The 16,284-nt window shown below is 41.2% G+C and overlaps 1 protein-coding gene across 1 annotated transcript in view; it reads left to right on the forward strand.

Moving 5' to 3' along the window:
• Slc25a12 (solute carrier family 25 member 12) overlaps positions 1-16,284 on the forward strand; it is a 94,207-nt gene that overhangs the window by 36,723 nt on the left and 41,200 nt on the right. Inside the window, exons 4-5 of the mRNA XM_028762947.1 lie at positions 1,657-1,772; positions 11,129-11,268. Of these exons, the coding sequence (XP_028618780.1) occupies positions 1,657-1,772; positions 11,129-11,268 (256 nt within the window). The remainder of the gene's footprint in view (positions 1-1,656; positions 1,773-11,128; positions 11,269-16,284) is intronic.

The following is a 16,284-nucleotide window of genomic DNA, read 5'->3' on the forward strand; positions in this document are numbered from 1 at the left end:
TGATGTTAGGAGCTATTGACTAATGCTCACGTTCGTTACTTTGTTTTTGGCTTGCTCCTAGCTCTGTGATGTTAGGAGCTATTGACTAATGCTCACGTTCGTTACTTTGATAAGGGCTTACAAAAATGTACTATTCCTTCCTTTCCACAAATACATCTACCCTTCATCTGTCACCTGTTTACCCTGAGCTATAGTTCACACAGTAACACACAGTAAATGCCTAGCATTGATGACTCTCCCTGGAGTACCTGAGACACAGTGAACGAACTGTGACTTCTGTGAGAAACACATGCCCATGCTCTCTGGTGTATGTTACTTTTGCCTGAGGGCCTCTTTTTTTTTTTTTGGTTTGTCGCCAAGGTTTTTAATAAAAATCATTCTTTTTGTACTGACTTTTAAAAAAATGCTATCTTAAGGGCACACAACACATTCCAGAGACAAAACAAGACTGGTTGGCAAAGATGGCTGGAAAGCCGGGGTTGACAACGCAGGTTCAATTCCTGGGACCCACACAACATAAATTAATTTGGTACATTACCCCATAATCTTAGGCTCACATACACCTTGCACGAAAAATGAGACCTAACTCCTTAGCTTTGTAGTTAAAAGCCACAAACAACCTGGGCAGGGTGGCACACACATTTAACACTAGGGAGGTGGCTTCTGAGTTCAAGGCCAGCCTAATCTACAGAACAAGCAGCACCACAGAGACACCATCTCAAAAAAAAAAAAAAAAAAACCAAAAACCAAAAACAACCCCCCCAATCCTAACTAATACACTGACTTCTGTGAAAAGAATGTTTCACATACTTCTAATTACCCATGTACCCAGAACAGAGGTTCTCAGATTAATTAATCCCTTAGATCCAAAAATTCCACCCATGGGGCAGACAACAAAAAGGAAAACCAAAACCGGGAGGCAGTACTGCAACTTTATTTGACATTCAGCAGGTTAGTTCTCATCCACATTGACCGTCTGTAGATTTTTGAATGTGGTAACAGGCACGTAAGTTACCAACTTATAGAGCTTGTTTGGTGAATCCTCATCTTCCTTACATTTTCTGGACAAACGTACTCGGATTCGATATGGAACATTCCTTATTCCCTTGGCCCAGACGGCTTTATTGAGCCTGGTGTCAATGCGCACAGAGGAGTCCCCATCTTCATGGCAAACTTTCGAATTTCTTTGAGTGCCCAAGGAGCACGCTTCTTGAAGCCCACTCCACTTGTGAATGTTGATGGTGTATTCTCGGGTCACCACCTCGTTGAGGGCAGAAAGGCCCTTCTTCTTCTTGCCACCCTTCTTTGCGGGAGCCATTCTATGGGCCCAAGTTAGAAAGGGGCCTCTTTCTCTAACCCTCATGCTTTAGCTTATATTAAAATATCTTTATTAAACTCCAACTCCACTTCATAAAAGCATCCAATATTTTCCTATTCTCTATTAGCCTGTAATTTAAAAAGTTTAGTTTACGTGTGTGTGTGTGTGTGTGTGTGTGTGTGTGTGTGTGTGTGTGTATACATTGGATCTACAGGTAACTGAGTGATTGACGTGGGTACTGGGAACCGAATCTGGGTCCCCCTGTGAGATCAGTGCATGCTGTTACTATCTGAGCCATCATCCCTCCAGCCCCAGTGACATTTTATATTTCATTCCAGGTTGATCTCCTATCAAGAGTTTTTGGCATTTGAATCTGTTCTGTGTGCTCCAGATTCCATGTTCATAGTTGCTTTCCAACTGTTTGACAAGAGTGGAAACGGAGAGGTGACATTTGGTAAGGGGAAACAAAAAAGATTTTAAGTATTAAGTAAAGTTCCCAGTGCTGGTCCAGTTCTTCACTCCCAGATACAATTATTGAGTGTATGTTGTTTGTTTAGGGTCTACTCAGTGAGCGAAGTAGGAATTTCCAAAAGCGATTTATACAAGTAGAAGTGGTGTCACGGTCTTCAGCATGTTAGGGGAATGAATTTATGAATGACGTTGCTCCATTCAAACACTCTCACTTGGACTTGCTAAAAGAGTGGAGTGAGCGCTTTTCATTGTGGTCCACATGAACCAAGAGTACAAACATCCTTGTCCTTTCGTTCTTAAAGGACTTTGTTTTATGTTAGCTTTGAATAGGGAGTTCAGAGCTTCTCCATGGCATCTTGGGAGTATTGCTACCCTGCCACTTTCCATCCACAGGGAAGCTCGGGGAGCATGGAGCCCCCTCCACTTCAGAGCCTTGGTGTTAGGAAGCAAAGCCCAGAGAGCAGAATTGTCTGCCAGGCGGATGCAGAAACTTATTTAAATTCTTCTGTAGGAACATTGTCTCACAAGTATACAAACTAGAAGTTTTCTTTCCTTTCTTTCCATTTTTTCTTCAGCTATCATTCATCTTTAAAGATGATCATTTGTAGATAGTAGCTTATCTTAATAAAAAGTGTTGCTTAATCTTTTCTCCAGCAGCTTTTCAAGGAAAAAAAAAAAAACAATGTAGTGTTTTCCAAAGATTTACAGCCCCTTTTCTGCCTGTTCACTTTCTTTTAATATTTGAAAGAATTTTTATTATGGATAAAAACAAATAACATAAAATTTTCCATCTTTGTAATTTTCAAGTGTTCAGTTCAGTCAGGTTTGGGATGTTCAGTTCTCTAGAACTTTTCATCCTCCATGAGTGAAACTGACCCTCTTTTATGGTGTGAATTGCCACAAATATTTGTAAAGAAAACCTTGAAATTCAGGCTTTCCCTAAGTTACAGCACTTCCCTCTGATGTGTTAATTATAATAGAAGTGTCATTTATTTACACATAAAAGGCATGGTGGCTCACAGTACTCGGGAGGCAGAGGCAGGTGGATCTCTGTGAGTTTGAGGCCAGCCTAGTCTAGTTCTAGGACAGCCAGGGTTACATACGGAAACCTTGTCTTAAAAAACAAAACAAAAGTCGGGCGGTGGTGGTGCACGCCTATTAATCCCAGCACTTGGGAGGCAGAGGCAGGCAGATTTCTGAGTTTGAGGCCAGCCTGGTCTACAGAGTGAGTTCCAGGACAGCCAGGGCTCCACAGAGAAACCCTGTCTCGAAAAACAAACAAACAAACAAACAAACAAACAAAACAAAAACAAAAAAACAAAAAAACCCAAAAATCATAAAGGACGCAATATCACCGTAATTGTCAGAACTGATAAAGTATGGGTCTGTCAGAAGGACCAGTTGCATCTTGCCTGTGATTTGGTGGGCACATTGTCTACTTTGGCAGCCCCCCCATTACCACCCCCCCACTCCCCCACCCCCCACTCCATTGGCTCAACCCTCCTCTGTGAAGAACATTTTCCCCTAAAAATACTCTACAGAGGTCTTTACGTTTCGGCATACAACTGGGCATCCTTCCTGCTTTGCAGCAAGCTCTGGCCATTTTGCTTCCTGAAGATCGTTGACTTTGTGCACAAACACCGAGAGCTATAGAGAAAGCACAGGGTCTCTAACACCGAGTTATCCAGCATCAGCTCTGAGTAAGTGACAGTGCTGAGCATTGTCCTTGCAGTAGGAAGCACATGTATACACACAGCTCTCTTCCAGCACAGTGATGTTGGGGAACCGGACAGGAGAATTTGAGTTAATGACAGTGTCCCTGTGCTTCTATCATGTGCACGTCAAGAATTAGGTTTCTCAGTCGGGTGGTGGTGGCATACACCTTTAACCCCAACACTGAGGAGGCAGAGGCAGGTGGATCTCTGTGAATTCAAGGTCCACCTGGTCTTCAGTTTCAGGACTAGATAGCCAAGGCTATACAGAGAAACCCTGTCTCAAAAAACAAAGAAAGAATTAGGTTTCTCAAAATCAAATTCTAATTTATTTTGTCTCCTGCCTTAGCATTGTGTCCCCTCTGTTTGATTGCTTTCTTGGATTTGTGTATGTGTCTTTTTAAATGTCACTGAAGACACTTCATTTAACAGACCATCAACAGATTCCTGTCACTATTGATTAGGAGATTAAAATGAACATAGGAAGCAGCTGAGCGGCTGGCACACACCTTACTTCACGAAGATAAAAGCTCATGGATATTACGTCCTAACCTTATTATTTTGGGCTCTTTTGTTTTCCCCTTAACTTATGATCTATGAGTTAGGATTTTAAGAAATATGGTCAGAATGGAAAAATAGTTTGGGTTTTTAATATCACTACCATAATCTGAAGAACATATGAACCTCCTGCCTCAGAGACTTGCTTCCTTTTTTCTGTCCATTATATACAGATAATCTTATTGTGGAATAACTAGAAGTTCTGGGATCTTTGCCCTGTGAGTTCTGGTTCTCTCCTCCCCTCCATTTCTCCTTTCTCTCTCCCCCCACCCCTCTCTCTCATTTTGTGAGGACTTTGGTCATTTCCTCCTCCAGTCCTCTATCCCTAGTTTTGAGGGGTCTACTTTTAGATAATAGTTCTCTTTTTTTCTTTTTCTTTCTTTTTCTTTCTTTGTTTCTTTCTTTCCTTCTTCTTCTTTTTTTTTTTTTTTTTTTTTTTTTTTTTTTTTTTCTGGGAATTGAACCCAAGGCTTCATGAATTCTAGGTAAGCTTTCTGCCACTGAGTTCCAGCCCCACCTTAGGCGAGCTTTCTCAACCAATCTGAAAGCAGTGATAATACAGAAGAGAGTATCTGACTTACGTCTTTGAGAAAACAAGCATCAAAATTGAAATTGTTATGTCCAGCAAATGCCATGTAATAAGATTATCCCAAGACTCCAACTTTTCTGTGTAAGGAAATCATCAACTTGATGTGTATTTTTTTATAGGATTTGTGGGTCTGTGATGTTAGGTTAGTTTGTATTCGTTTAATAAAATGAATTGCTCTTGTATATTTATAGACACATGTTTATGGAAAAGAAATTTGATATTCACTATAACTAGAGGTAAATTCTTTGCACCCAATGGCCTTGCATTTCTTAGTGGGAGCTCTTTAAGGTACAGTTTTCTCTTGTGCACACGAGGGAAATTAAGGAGCCATATTGGATGTAAACTGCAACAGAATGGAGACCCAGGCACGTTGCTGTTGCTGTGGTCTTTGAACTCTGACAGCAGTGTTGGTGTTATCTGTGTGTTTGTTCATTCTGTTCTCATCCTCCTCTTGTTTTAGATGTGCTTTTGATGCACGTTAAGCTGTATATTTAAGCTGTAGAATCATCACAACTATTTATATACATAACAGCATCAAACCTTTACTTGAGTGCCAGACAGGGTATTTTTGTTGCTGTTGTCAGACAGGCCTCCATTCTGCAGAGAGGACTTACATCAAGACCTTGTTACATTTCAGAATGAAAGCTCAGGAAAGGATTCTGGAGTTCTGTTTTTGTTTCTTTCTTTTTTAAAAAAAAATAAATAAAGCTTTAGTTAATATTTTTCTCTTTGATAATCTTTAATAAACTTTTAATGCATGCTGCGAGTAATTACTTAATGGCCTGTGTCTCTGTTACTGCCAGATGGCCTGAGCCTTGTGGAGCCCATTGCATGTGTTGGATACAGTGTCTGTGTGCCGTGTCTCACTGTTACCCACTAGTGTGCTGGTATCCTGCTGGGTAGAACTAGGTAGACCTGATCCCTGTCACGTGGTAATATTGCATCCTGCTGTTATACGCTGCCTTGCATTTATCTTAAAAACTTTTAAAGAAGGTATTTATTGCTCTAACAGAGATTGGATTCTAAAATAAACATAATCAGAAGAAACTCTTACTTGTTTACTAATAAACATGTATAAAACACACTATCTGCTCTAGAATTTCTATTAAACACTTGAGCAAATTGAACTCCAATGGGTTTGTTAGGACTAGAAATTCATCACACTGAACTTTCCCAAGGACACACCCATACTGCACAAACTTTTTAAATGCCTTTTGATATGGTACTGTGTTGTCCAGGATGTACAGGGTACAGCAAGAAAAAATGTATTCCACATATGCCTTTAAAGTGGACTCTCCTCTAAGGGGAAACCATAACAACAGTTGTTATTCCATGTGTCAGGACACGATAGTGTAAATGCCAAGAACCCTGCACGTGCTCTTTCTCTGTGGAGAATAACTATGGATGTGGATAGTGTGAGAGGCTAGTGGCCATTGACTGTGATAATTTGGTGTGCAATAGGGGCACATGGGTACTTGATTAAATCAGGAAGAAAATTTAAGATGCTTTGTATTGCTTTCAGACATCAAAAAGGACCATTTTGAATAAAGTACACAAGGCTACTAAAGTAGCTTAGAGTTTGATGCTAAAGGAGAGTATTGCCTGGGTTTTAAGCCACTTGATGGTAGACTGTTAGGACTTGTAGCTTCTGTGATGTTCTTTAACTGTGAACTCATCTTTCCTGAGAAATGAACCTTTATGTATATTTGGCAGCAGGACTCCTCTATTTGACTGATCACACAGTAATCCCTTCTGGAGGTAGGTAAAGGGTTAATAAACACCTTTCCCCACCCCAGAATGCCTGGGGAGTTCACCTAGGACACTAATTCCTTCCTGGAAGTAGAGGGGAAGTAGAGGAGGAAGCTGAGGGAGTCTGCATGCTGAGGTCGGGACTTCCTCCACCACTTCCTGGTGTTGATCTTTTCTGTTGTTACATTGTTGCTGTTTGTTTTCTTTCCTGGGTTCCTAGCTGCTCCTCCTCTTTCCTCCCAACTTTTCCTTCACTGGAAAGCACATCCACACATCTCACTGTTGTGTCTGTTCAGTTGTACACAAGGATAGTCACAAGGGCCACTCTGATTTCACCCTAAGAACTGTGCAGGTGAAACCAAGCTGTTTGAGGGAAAAAAAAATTCCCTTGGCAATAAAGAATGCTCGGTCTCAAGCCTTTTAAGTTGGAAGCAGCGGCTCCTGCTGAAACCTTGAAATCAGATGTCAAGCTGGGCTGATGGTAGGCGGGCTGTGTCATGGGGCTGATGGCTTGTATACCTACAGGAGGAGTTCTCTGGCCACAGCGTTGGTACAGCAGCTCCTTCCAGGCTCATTCATGGAGCAGGCATGGTGGCAGTCTTGGAGAAGAGTGCCAGCCCCGGTCAGAGGTAATTTTGTACTGCAGAAAGGTGCTGAAGACCCTGCAGGAAACGTCCATAAGAACCAGGGGAGGGATGAGGGGGGATGAGATGGGGAGACACAGTGTGGGTTGCTGGGGAAACGGAAACCTCTGTTAAGACAGATTTACATAATATGTATGCTTCAATGTGTATTTCACCTAGTCCAGTCTTCATAAGTGACTGATACAGCTAAACTGACTAATGTACTCTTTTTTTTTTGGAACAATGTTATGTTCTCACATTCTCACCTTTACCTGCCCTCCAGACAAATCACATGCTCCTCTCCCTTTGAGCAAAGAGAACAAAATGACAAGCTACTTTTGTTATCTGGCCCCAATTCCCTCTATAAAGGAATTATAAAGCGTCTTTTTCCTAAGCCCATGTTCTCTGCAGGAAGTGAAAAAGTGGTCTATTGTTTTCTCTGTCAGAAACATGAATGGACTTCCTGTTTCTCTCAGCAGCGCCTACCTAGTATAGGCTCCTGGATCATGATCTTGCTGCCAAGATGTGATAGTCATGCCAGCCCAGAACTGTGGCCACAGAAATAGTGTTCACAAAGAGGGCTATTTAGAGCTAAAGACCCTTGTTTGCCACTGGAAGATGGGATTCTCTTTGGGTGGGAAAATTGTTACGCAGAGAGATGGATCAGGTATGCTCAGGGTTCATGGTGTTCTCCCCTCTCAGGTCATGCACGACCTGGTGACCCAGGAAGATAAGTACAGCGGCTGATGGAGCTATTGCCTCAGGCTGCTCCTTAGTTCTAGGACTTGTACATGGCTTTGTTTTATAAACACATCTCAGTGAAAGGACAGTAGGTCCTCTAAATTAAGTATCCAGTAGTTCACTAAATCATCTCTGTGACATTCCTGAGCCAACTTCAGGCAACAGTGACGAACAGGGACAGATTGGAGATGACATCTCAAGAGGTGCCCTAGTCATTATAGTTGAGCCTGGGGAGTGACAAAAAAAGGACTGAAGGTATCATGGAATGGTTAATAAACTGGGAATGACGTCACCATGAAACCACACACAGAGCTGTCAGGGGACCATTTGGGGAAAAGTAGAAAATGTCCAAATACAACTGGTGGAAAATGCCATTTCTGTATTTGAGAGCCTCCTATGACTAATTTAGATCACTATCTTAATTGCTCGAACAGCGCTCTAAGCTCTCAGAGACTGCTAGGAAGTTAGTAAGAAAGAGCTTCCCATTTAAGTTTTTATTATAGGGCTGGGGTTCCGCTCTGTGGTGGAGTGCTTGCTTAGCATTGGTGGGGCATAGGGTTGATTGTTAGCCCAGTCTAACAGGAGTTTTAACTATAAAGATTGTTTTCAAATATGCTTTATAAGTTTAGTTTGTGAGCCTTGTATGGTAGCTCATGCCTGTAATCCCAGCCTTCAGAAGGCTGAAGCAGGAGGATTGCCAAGAGTTCAAGGTCATACTGGGTGATAGTATGAGGCCCTATTTCAGATAACAAAACCATGCCAAACACAATTATGCCAGGCCTGATAGTGTCAGTCTGTAATCACAGCTACTAGGTGGCTGAGACAGGAGGATTGTAAATTCAAAGCCCCCTTGGGCTTCAGAGTAAGTTCAGGCCCAGCCTAGGGAACCAGATCCTGTCTCAAAAAAAAAAAAAAAAAATTGTGGGGGGGGGGGGGGGGGGGGGGGGGAGGTGCTACAGATTAGTAGGAGGAAGCTTACCTAGCATGCTCAAGGCCCTGGGTTCAATACCATAAATAAATAAATAAATAAATAAATAAATAAATACAGTTTAGTTAGTAAATATCCTTTTGGTGATGTTGGAAAAAAATTAAAGCTATTATATTTTGTTTGTTTGTTTGAAGGCTTCTGAGTCTTGGACTTTGAGGCTGTTTTGCGTTTAAGATTCTGATATTTTCAAACCATATAAAAGGGACCCAAGTTTTATCTGCAGTTACATAAAATTATGTAGATAGCTTTCCTTTCCCTTTGTTTTAGAGAGAGCATCATGCTAAGTAGACTCAGACCTGCTATGCAGGAGAATGTATATTTTATATTAAATAATTGAATGTTTTGAGTTACAACTTGTAAGCTAGAAGTTACTATGAAATAACTTCCTTTCTTCAGCCATCTTAGTATAACTTCATATATGCAATGGTTTATTCTTATCCTGCATCCATTGCACTTTTTAATCTTTTAATTTAAGTACCTCTTTGTTAGATTTGTTTTGTTTTTGCGACATGATCTCACTTTGTAGCTCTGGCTAGCTTGGCACTTCTTATGCAAAACTGACTGACCACCTGCCACAGAGATCCTCCTGCCTCTGTCACCCAAATGCTGGGATTAAAGGCCAGCATTACCATATCTGGTTGGTTTGACTTTTAAAATAAGTAAAGTTAGGTTATTTTGAGAACAGAGTGATTAATTCTATTGAATGGATCCTAAAAATATTTATATTAGCATTCCATATTTTAAACATTTTATAATACTTATTGTTTTAATTAATTTATAAGCTTTAGTATATTTACAACCTGAAACTTTATTTATATCCCCCCTTCATCCTTCTTGAGAAGAGGACACTGGGGATTGGATCCATGACCTCACTCATGATAGGCAAGCATTCTACACAAGCTATACCCCCAGACCCTAGCTTTAAGGGTGATCTTTTATCTTGATTTGAACCAGAACCTCATGAATTGATATTGAAGTCTTTTCAGAATAAAAACCCCACACAGTGTTTAGCTTATGTTTACCTAAGGTGAACATACGTGACATGAGTTGAAATCTCTGAGGTCTTGTTGCTACTTAGCTAAGAAGTCTGCATCCATTGAGAGAGAAGATGAGAATCCCGTCTCCCCAGTGACATCCAATGCCTCCTTCTGACTTTGCTGCAGCCTGTGAACCAGAGCTGTTACCCTGAGTCCAGACTGCTAGGAGAGGTCTGCCCAAATACAGTGTTTTCATTAAGAGAAAGGATACATAAAACAAAGGAATCCATTACTCCATCGACAGTTATAAGACTGGCATTGTATTCAAAGACTGTCAAAATCAGAGAAAACAACATAGTTAGAGGCAATTGTAAAACATCAAACCTGTGTTTACTAATTCTCTAGGATAATTGATAGCTACTGATGATAAAACTCTTTCACTACTAAAATTGGCTTAAATTGGAAAATAATTTAGTTAAGACATTACTAAAAAGGCTTGCTGCTTTCTTAACTTTGCTAGTGATTTATTTTTATTTTTTTGGCATGAGCTTCTAAATTAGTCTACCCAGTCTGTGCTTGTTAAAGTACCAGTCATTTGTGAACCAATTTTCATAATAAATGTAAAACTGTAAGAAAGTGAATGATCTCGCTGGTGCATGAAGACAAGCAACGGAGTTCTGGTTGTGTCTTACAGCGCCACTGGTACCTAAGGAGAAGTTAGCGTGCCGTGGATGGTTCTTCATTGACAAGCGGATCACTAATTTCACTTATCTTAAAATATTTTAATAGTTCAGACTAATAATCATGGATTTTAGGGGGATTTCAAGGCTTTGTGGCAAGACCCTATTTTTGACACTATCAGCTTTTAATAAGGTGCTTTACTGCTGAGCTAATGATACGCTGTTGGTAGTATTTCTTATAGCTATCTTCAATAGTCATATTCAGGCTAGTGTGAATGTAATAATCATGCCTCAATCAAACCATACTTAGTATGACAAATATTACATTATACTGTAATTTAGGTATTCACACTTCTGATAAAAGGCTTAATTCAACTCCTTGAGGAACCAGGGAAACACTATTGATTTTATGCTGGAATGTAAAGTAGCAGCTATTTATATTGCAAGATAGAAATCACTTCCTAATTAAAATTAAATCAAGAGAAATTAAGAATCTCACGGCCTTCTATGTAGCGGTATACAATCTTAAGTGAAAAATTATACTTTGTATCAGTTGTGCTCCTGCATGGGTTTCCGGGCACAAAGAGATTTGCAGTTCCTCTTGGTAGAAGCAGCCCATCTTGACTTTAAACGTTTCTTAATTCTTCTCTGTAGGAGCATTGCAGTGGATTGGATGAGTCATTGATCAGTGGGACTGATTTGTTTTTCTTTTCCTTTTTAAGAAAATGTGAAGGAGATTTTCGGTCAGACTATTATCCATCACCACATCCCGTTTAACTGGGACTGCGAGTTCATCCGGCTGCACTTTGGGCACAACCGAAAGAAGCACCTGAACTATGTGGAATTCACTCAGTTCCTCCAGGTAGGGGCCTTACGCTCGTGTTGTCTAGCACAGAGACAGAGGATGTCCCTGTCTCACCCCCATTCCTCCATTTTCCCCTCACTGAAGCAAGTTCTTTAAACTCCTGCAGCCATTTTCTTTCAGCCCGTACTTGCATTTATTTAAGTAGTCAACTTATATTATCCCTTCTTAATTTTTCTGCTTTCAGAAAAATGTTTCGTTGAATTCTAAATATGTGAGATTCAGAGTTCCTTTGCCTCTTACTGCCAAGCACAGACTCAGATATTTACCACCTTCAACCTTTCTATAATGATGTTGCAAGTCTGTTTAAATCAATAGTCATAGGCGTGAGTATAATTTCATTAATAGAGCCCTCCACGCCTATGGGCTTTGTAGCTGTGGAGCCAAGAAAATTATCGAAAATAATCTGGAAAAAAGTTGCATCTACATTGAACATGTACAAACTTTTTTTTTCTTGTCATTGTTCCTTGAACAATAAAGTGTAATTACATTTACATAGTATCCACGATGCATTAGTGGGGTTTGTTTTGTTTTTCCTTTTCCTTTTTCTGAGACAAAGTTTCTCTGTGTAGCCCTGGCTGTCCTGGAACTCACTCTGTAGACCAGGCTGGCCTCAAACTCAGAGATCCACCTGCCTCTGCTTCCCAAGTGGCTGGGATTAAAGGTGTGTGCCACTACCTCCCAGCAGCATTGAGTTTTATAAGCAGTGTAGAGATTATTTCAAATATATAAGAGGGGCTAGTGAGCTGGTTCAGTGAGTAAAGGCAGAGGCCACCAAGCTTGCTAACCTGAGCTTGATATATTAAAGTTGTGTAGTGGAAAGTGAGAACTGAATCTTGCAAGCTGTCCTCTGACCACCCATGTATACCATGGTGCATGCATGTGTGTGCACATACATGCATATACATAAATGCATACATAGGTGAGGGGAATACACTAAATAATAAATGCAAAAACATAGATTGTTCACAGGCTGTGTGAAAGAGATGATTTAAAGCATATGGGGGAGACACGAATAGGCTCTCTGCAAATAGAGACCTGAGGGACACCTCTAATTGATGACTAGGATTATTGATTTGTTTAGGATCTCCAGGGTTTGTTTACTTTTCTACTTAGTAATGTTAACTCACCCAGTCATTGCTGTTGTTATTAAAGTCTCCTCGGTGAAGTTAAAGCCCAGCCGGTTATCTTATCAATTTCCTGTCAGTGACACTCTCCAGGACTTTCTCCTCATGTGAGCAAAAATCGAGGGCCAGGTGTATGGCTCTGTGCCTGGCATGCATACTAGCCGAGTATAGCAGAGAATAAAATAATAGGGGATAGAGAGGATAAATTTCCATATGAAGTATGAAGCTAATCCTTTAGAAGTAGTCCCCTTGCTGGCTTTTGGTACAGCATTTTTCAACCTCCATCTATCCCAGATGTTTTCATAAAGAACAGCCTGGTCTGTTTTAGGAGTCCTCCCGTCAACACTTCTCCTGCAGCTTCTCAGGCCTACGAATCTGCCTTTTGATTTTATGGTTGTACTAAGTGTAGACATATGAATGAGATTGTATGACAGGATATTTGGTGTGTCTTTTCCCACCACTTAACATAATATTTAAGATGACTATCAGATCCCAGCACCCGGGAGGCAGAGACCAGCAGACTTCTCGAGTCTGAGGCTAGCCTGGTCTACACAGAGTTCTACCTCAGCCAGAGCTGCATAATAAGACCCTGTTTCAAAAAAGAATTAGCAGTATTGGGAATGGAGTTCCCTAGGTTCAATCCATAAGGAACAACCACTAGGCCTTTAGCTGGGTGTAATTGTTCACACTTGGAGTTTTTGCATTTAGGAGGCTGAGGCAGGGGAATAAGAGTTCAAACATGCATTTGGATCACACCTGGGCTGTATGAGAAGACCTTGTCTCAAGAAACAAGCAAACAGAACAACAAAAGAACCACCCACATCTGATCATGTGGTGATACTTCCTTTATTTCTCTTTTTTGACTTAGTATTCATTGTACAACTATATTTTTGTCCACTCATCAGTTGTTCTGACCTTCTGGTTCTTGTGCACAGGAGCTCCTACAAATATTCACATGCAAATATTCGTTAGATGGCCTGTTTTCAATTCTCTTGTGTATATACGTAGGGATAGAATTGCAGTCTCAAAGTCCTCTATTAACTCCCCTTGTGTCCCTCTGTTCGTTCCTTCCCTTTTATGGTAATAGTCATAGCACCCAAGACCTCCTGCATGGTAGACAAGTACTCTCATTGAGCTGTGTCCTGGTCCCTTTGCCTGACATTCTGAGGGATCACTGGACTGCTTTCTAGAGCAGGAAATGGTACTGTTACGGTCTGCAGGTGAAGCTGAGCTTGCTCCTCTCTGGTTGCTGTCACCTTCAGCCTGAAGAGCCCATTTGCCGTTTTGGCACATCACACATCTCCTGTTCCCTGGATTTCATCTTTCCCTAATAGAGGTTTTCTTCTTTTTGAAGGAGTGTTTCTTGTATTGGCCCTCCAAAAAAAATTAAAATAATTTTGAGACTTTTCTCATGTGTGAAAAGCTTCCATCATTAAACTTTAATAGTTTGACTGGATGTTGGTTTTTAAGGCATTCCTTGTATGCTTTCTGCTTGGTGGTGTTGACGTTAAGAAACCCAGTGCCGTTCTCATTGCAGATTTCTCTTGCATCCTGGGGGGTTTTTAGGATTTTCCACCCCACCACTGCCACTGCCACCCCTCTCTCTCATTACCAGTGGTTAGTTTCTTGACTGGTTGTTTCCAGGTCTTGATCAAGAAATTGAAATAAGGGCATCCACAGATGCAGTCTCAAAGAAGCTTTGTTCAGGAGCAGAGTGGTAGTACAGAGAGCACACATGAGCACACATGGAAGCTCACAGAAGCAAGCAGCAGTTGCATGGCCACAGACGGGGCGTGAGCCCCAGGGTGTTGCCTAGGGCTTCTTTTATGGAGGAGAGGGAGGGAGAAAGGGAGGGAGGGAGGGAAGGAAGGAGGGAGGAAGGGAGGGAGAGAGGGAGGAGAGACTTGTTACTAAAGAGCATAACATGGGTAGTTTTCTCCTTCAGTTGACAGATTTGAGTTATTTAACCTTTACTGTTCATACTCTTTCCCATAATGCACCTGATTTTAATTATAAGCATACCCCAGTATACATAGGGGTAAGATGATCAAAAGCAGGACCAGCAAGATGGCTCAGTGGATAAAGGCACTTGCCACAAAATCTGATGAACTGAGTTCAATCCTTAGGACCCATATGACAGAAAGAGAGAGCCGACTACCATAACTTGTCCTTCGCCATCCATGTGCATGCTATGGTATCATGTGTAACTGGGCATTCATAAGGAAAACTCAGTTCTTGAAATTATTTTCCTCTTTTGCATTTTTCTTTTAGTTTTCACCCTGTTTTTCTTCTGGCTCTCTAAATTTTTTAAATGAATATTTGTTATATTTTGAAAATTTTAAGAGTTCTCTTGGTTTTCTGAATATTCCTTCTGAAATTTTTATCTGTTTGTTTGTTTGTTTTAATGGCATTGCTGGGTGTGGTAATAAAGACAGGGAGAAAATTCCAAATTGGAGTTTAGCTTAGGATATACTTTAAGACTTTGTCTTAAATAAATAAATAAGTAAATAGCAAAGAAGTCAGAAAAATAGCATACCGTTCTTATTAGAGTATTTTGCTGTTTTCCTCCACCTCTTCATTGATATTGAAGATGAGGCTTTCAGTTTCATTTCCTTCAGAGCATGTTTGTTACAAATTTCATTTTTTCTTCTTCCGGTTCCTCTTTCTATTTGCTTTTTAAAAAGGTTTACTTCCATATATGTGCCTGTATATGTTCGTGTGCACCGTGTGTATATAGATGTCCTTGGAGGGCCACAAAAGGACACTGATTCCCCTCTCAGAACTGGAGTTACAAGTGGTGTAAGCCACCCAGTGTGGGTGCTGGGAACTGAACATGGGTCCCCTGCTAGAGCAGTAAGCACTATGAACTCAGGAGTCGCTCTCCAGCCTCTGTCTGTTTGTTTTTCCTGCCTTAGTCCCTTGAGTGTTCAGACACCCAGCTTCTAAGTTTTCTTCTTGTCTGGATCTCTGTTTTTTCATAGTAGAGGCATTTGTTGGGTCTGATGGTCCTTTGTTCATATTTAAGATTAGGACTTACTGATCACTATGGGTTTACGGTAATCAGTTTAGTTACCTTTCTATTGGTGTGACAAAATACCATGACCAGGCCATGGAACATGTAGAAAAAAAGCATTTAATTTGGCTTATGGTTTCTGGGGTTAGAGTCCATGATGGCAGAACAAAGGCATGGTAGCAGGAATGGTTGAGAGCTCACATCTTGATTCATAAGTAGGAAGCAGAGATAACTCAATATGGCATTTTTGAAACCTCAAAGCCCTCCCCTGGTGGCATACTTCCTCCATCAGGGCCACACCCCTAAAGCCTCCCCAAATAGCTACCAACTGGAGTCCACGTAAACGGGAGCCTGTGGGGCCATTCTCTTACACAGCCAGCGTAGGATTTATCAACTTTAGACCTAGCTGTAAAATGCTGTGGTAAGGCCATTTCATTGGAACCCTGGGACACCTCTGTGTTAAGGCCTTTGGATTAGTGAATGAGGTCATCTGCTCTATTTAAGAAATAGTTACCTGGCTGGGCAGTGGTGGCACATGCCTTTAATCCCAGCACTTGGGAGGCAGAGGCAGGTGGATTTCTGAGTTCGAGGCCAGCCTGGTCTACAGAGTGAGTTCCAGGACAGCCAGGGCTACACAGAGAAACCCTGTCTCAAAAAACAAACAAACAAGAAATAGTTACCTGGCCGGCAGTGGTGGCGCACGCCTTTAATCCCAGCACTTGGGAGGCAGAGACAAGAGTACCACTGGACAGGCTGCTGTCCTGACTGCAGGTTCAGTAAGAGGAAGAGGGAGTCTGTCTGAAGGGAATAAGGAAATAAATAAGGTGACGAGTAATAGAGCAGGACAACCAGTGTCCTTCTGTGGCTTCTACTTTC

This window comes from Grammomys surdaster, unplaced genomic scaffold (assembly GCF_004785775.1).
Source record: "Grammomys surdaster isolate TR1022 unplaced genomic scaffold, NIH_TR_1.0 136, whole genome shotgun sequence".
NCBI lineage: Eukaryota > Metazoa > Chordata > Mammalia > Rodentia > Muridae > Grammomys > Grammomys surdaster.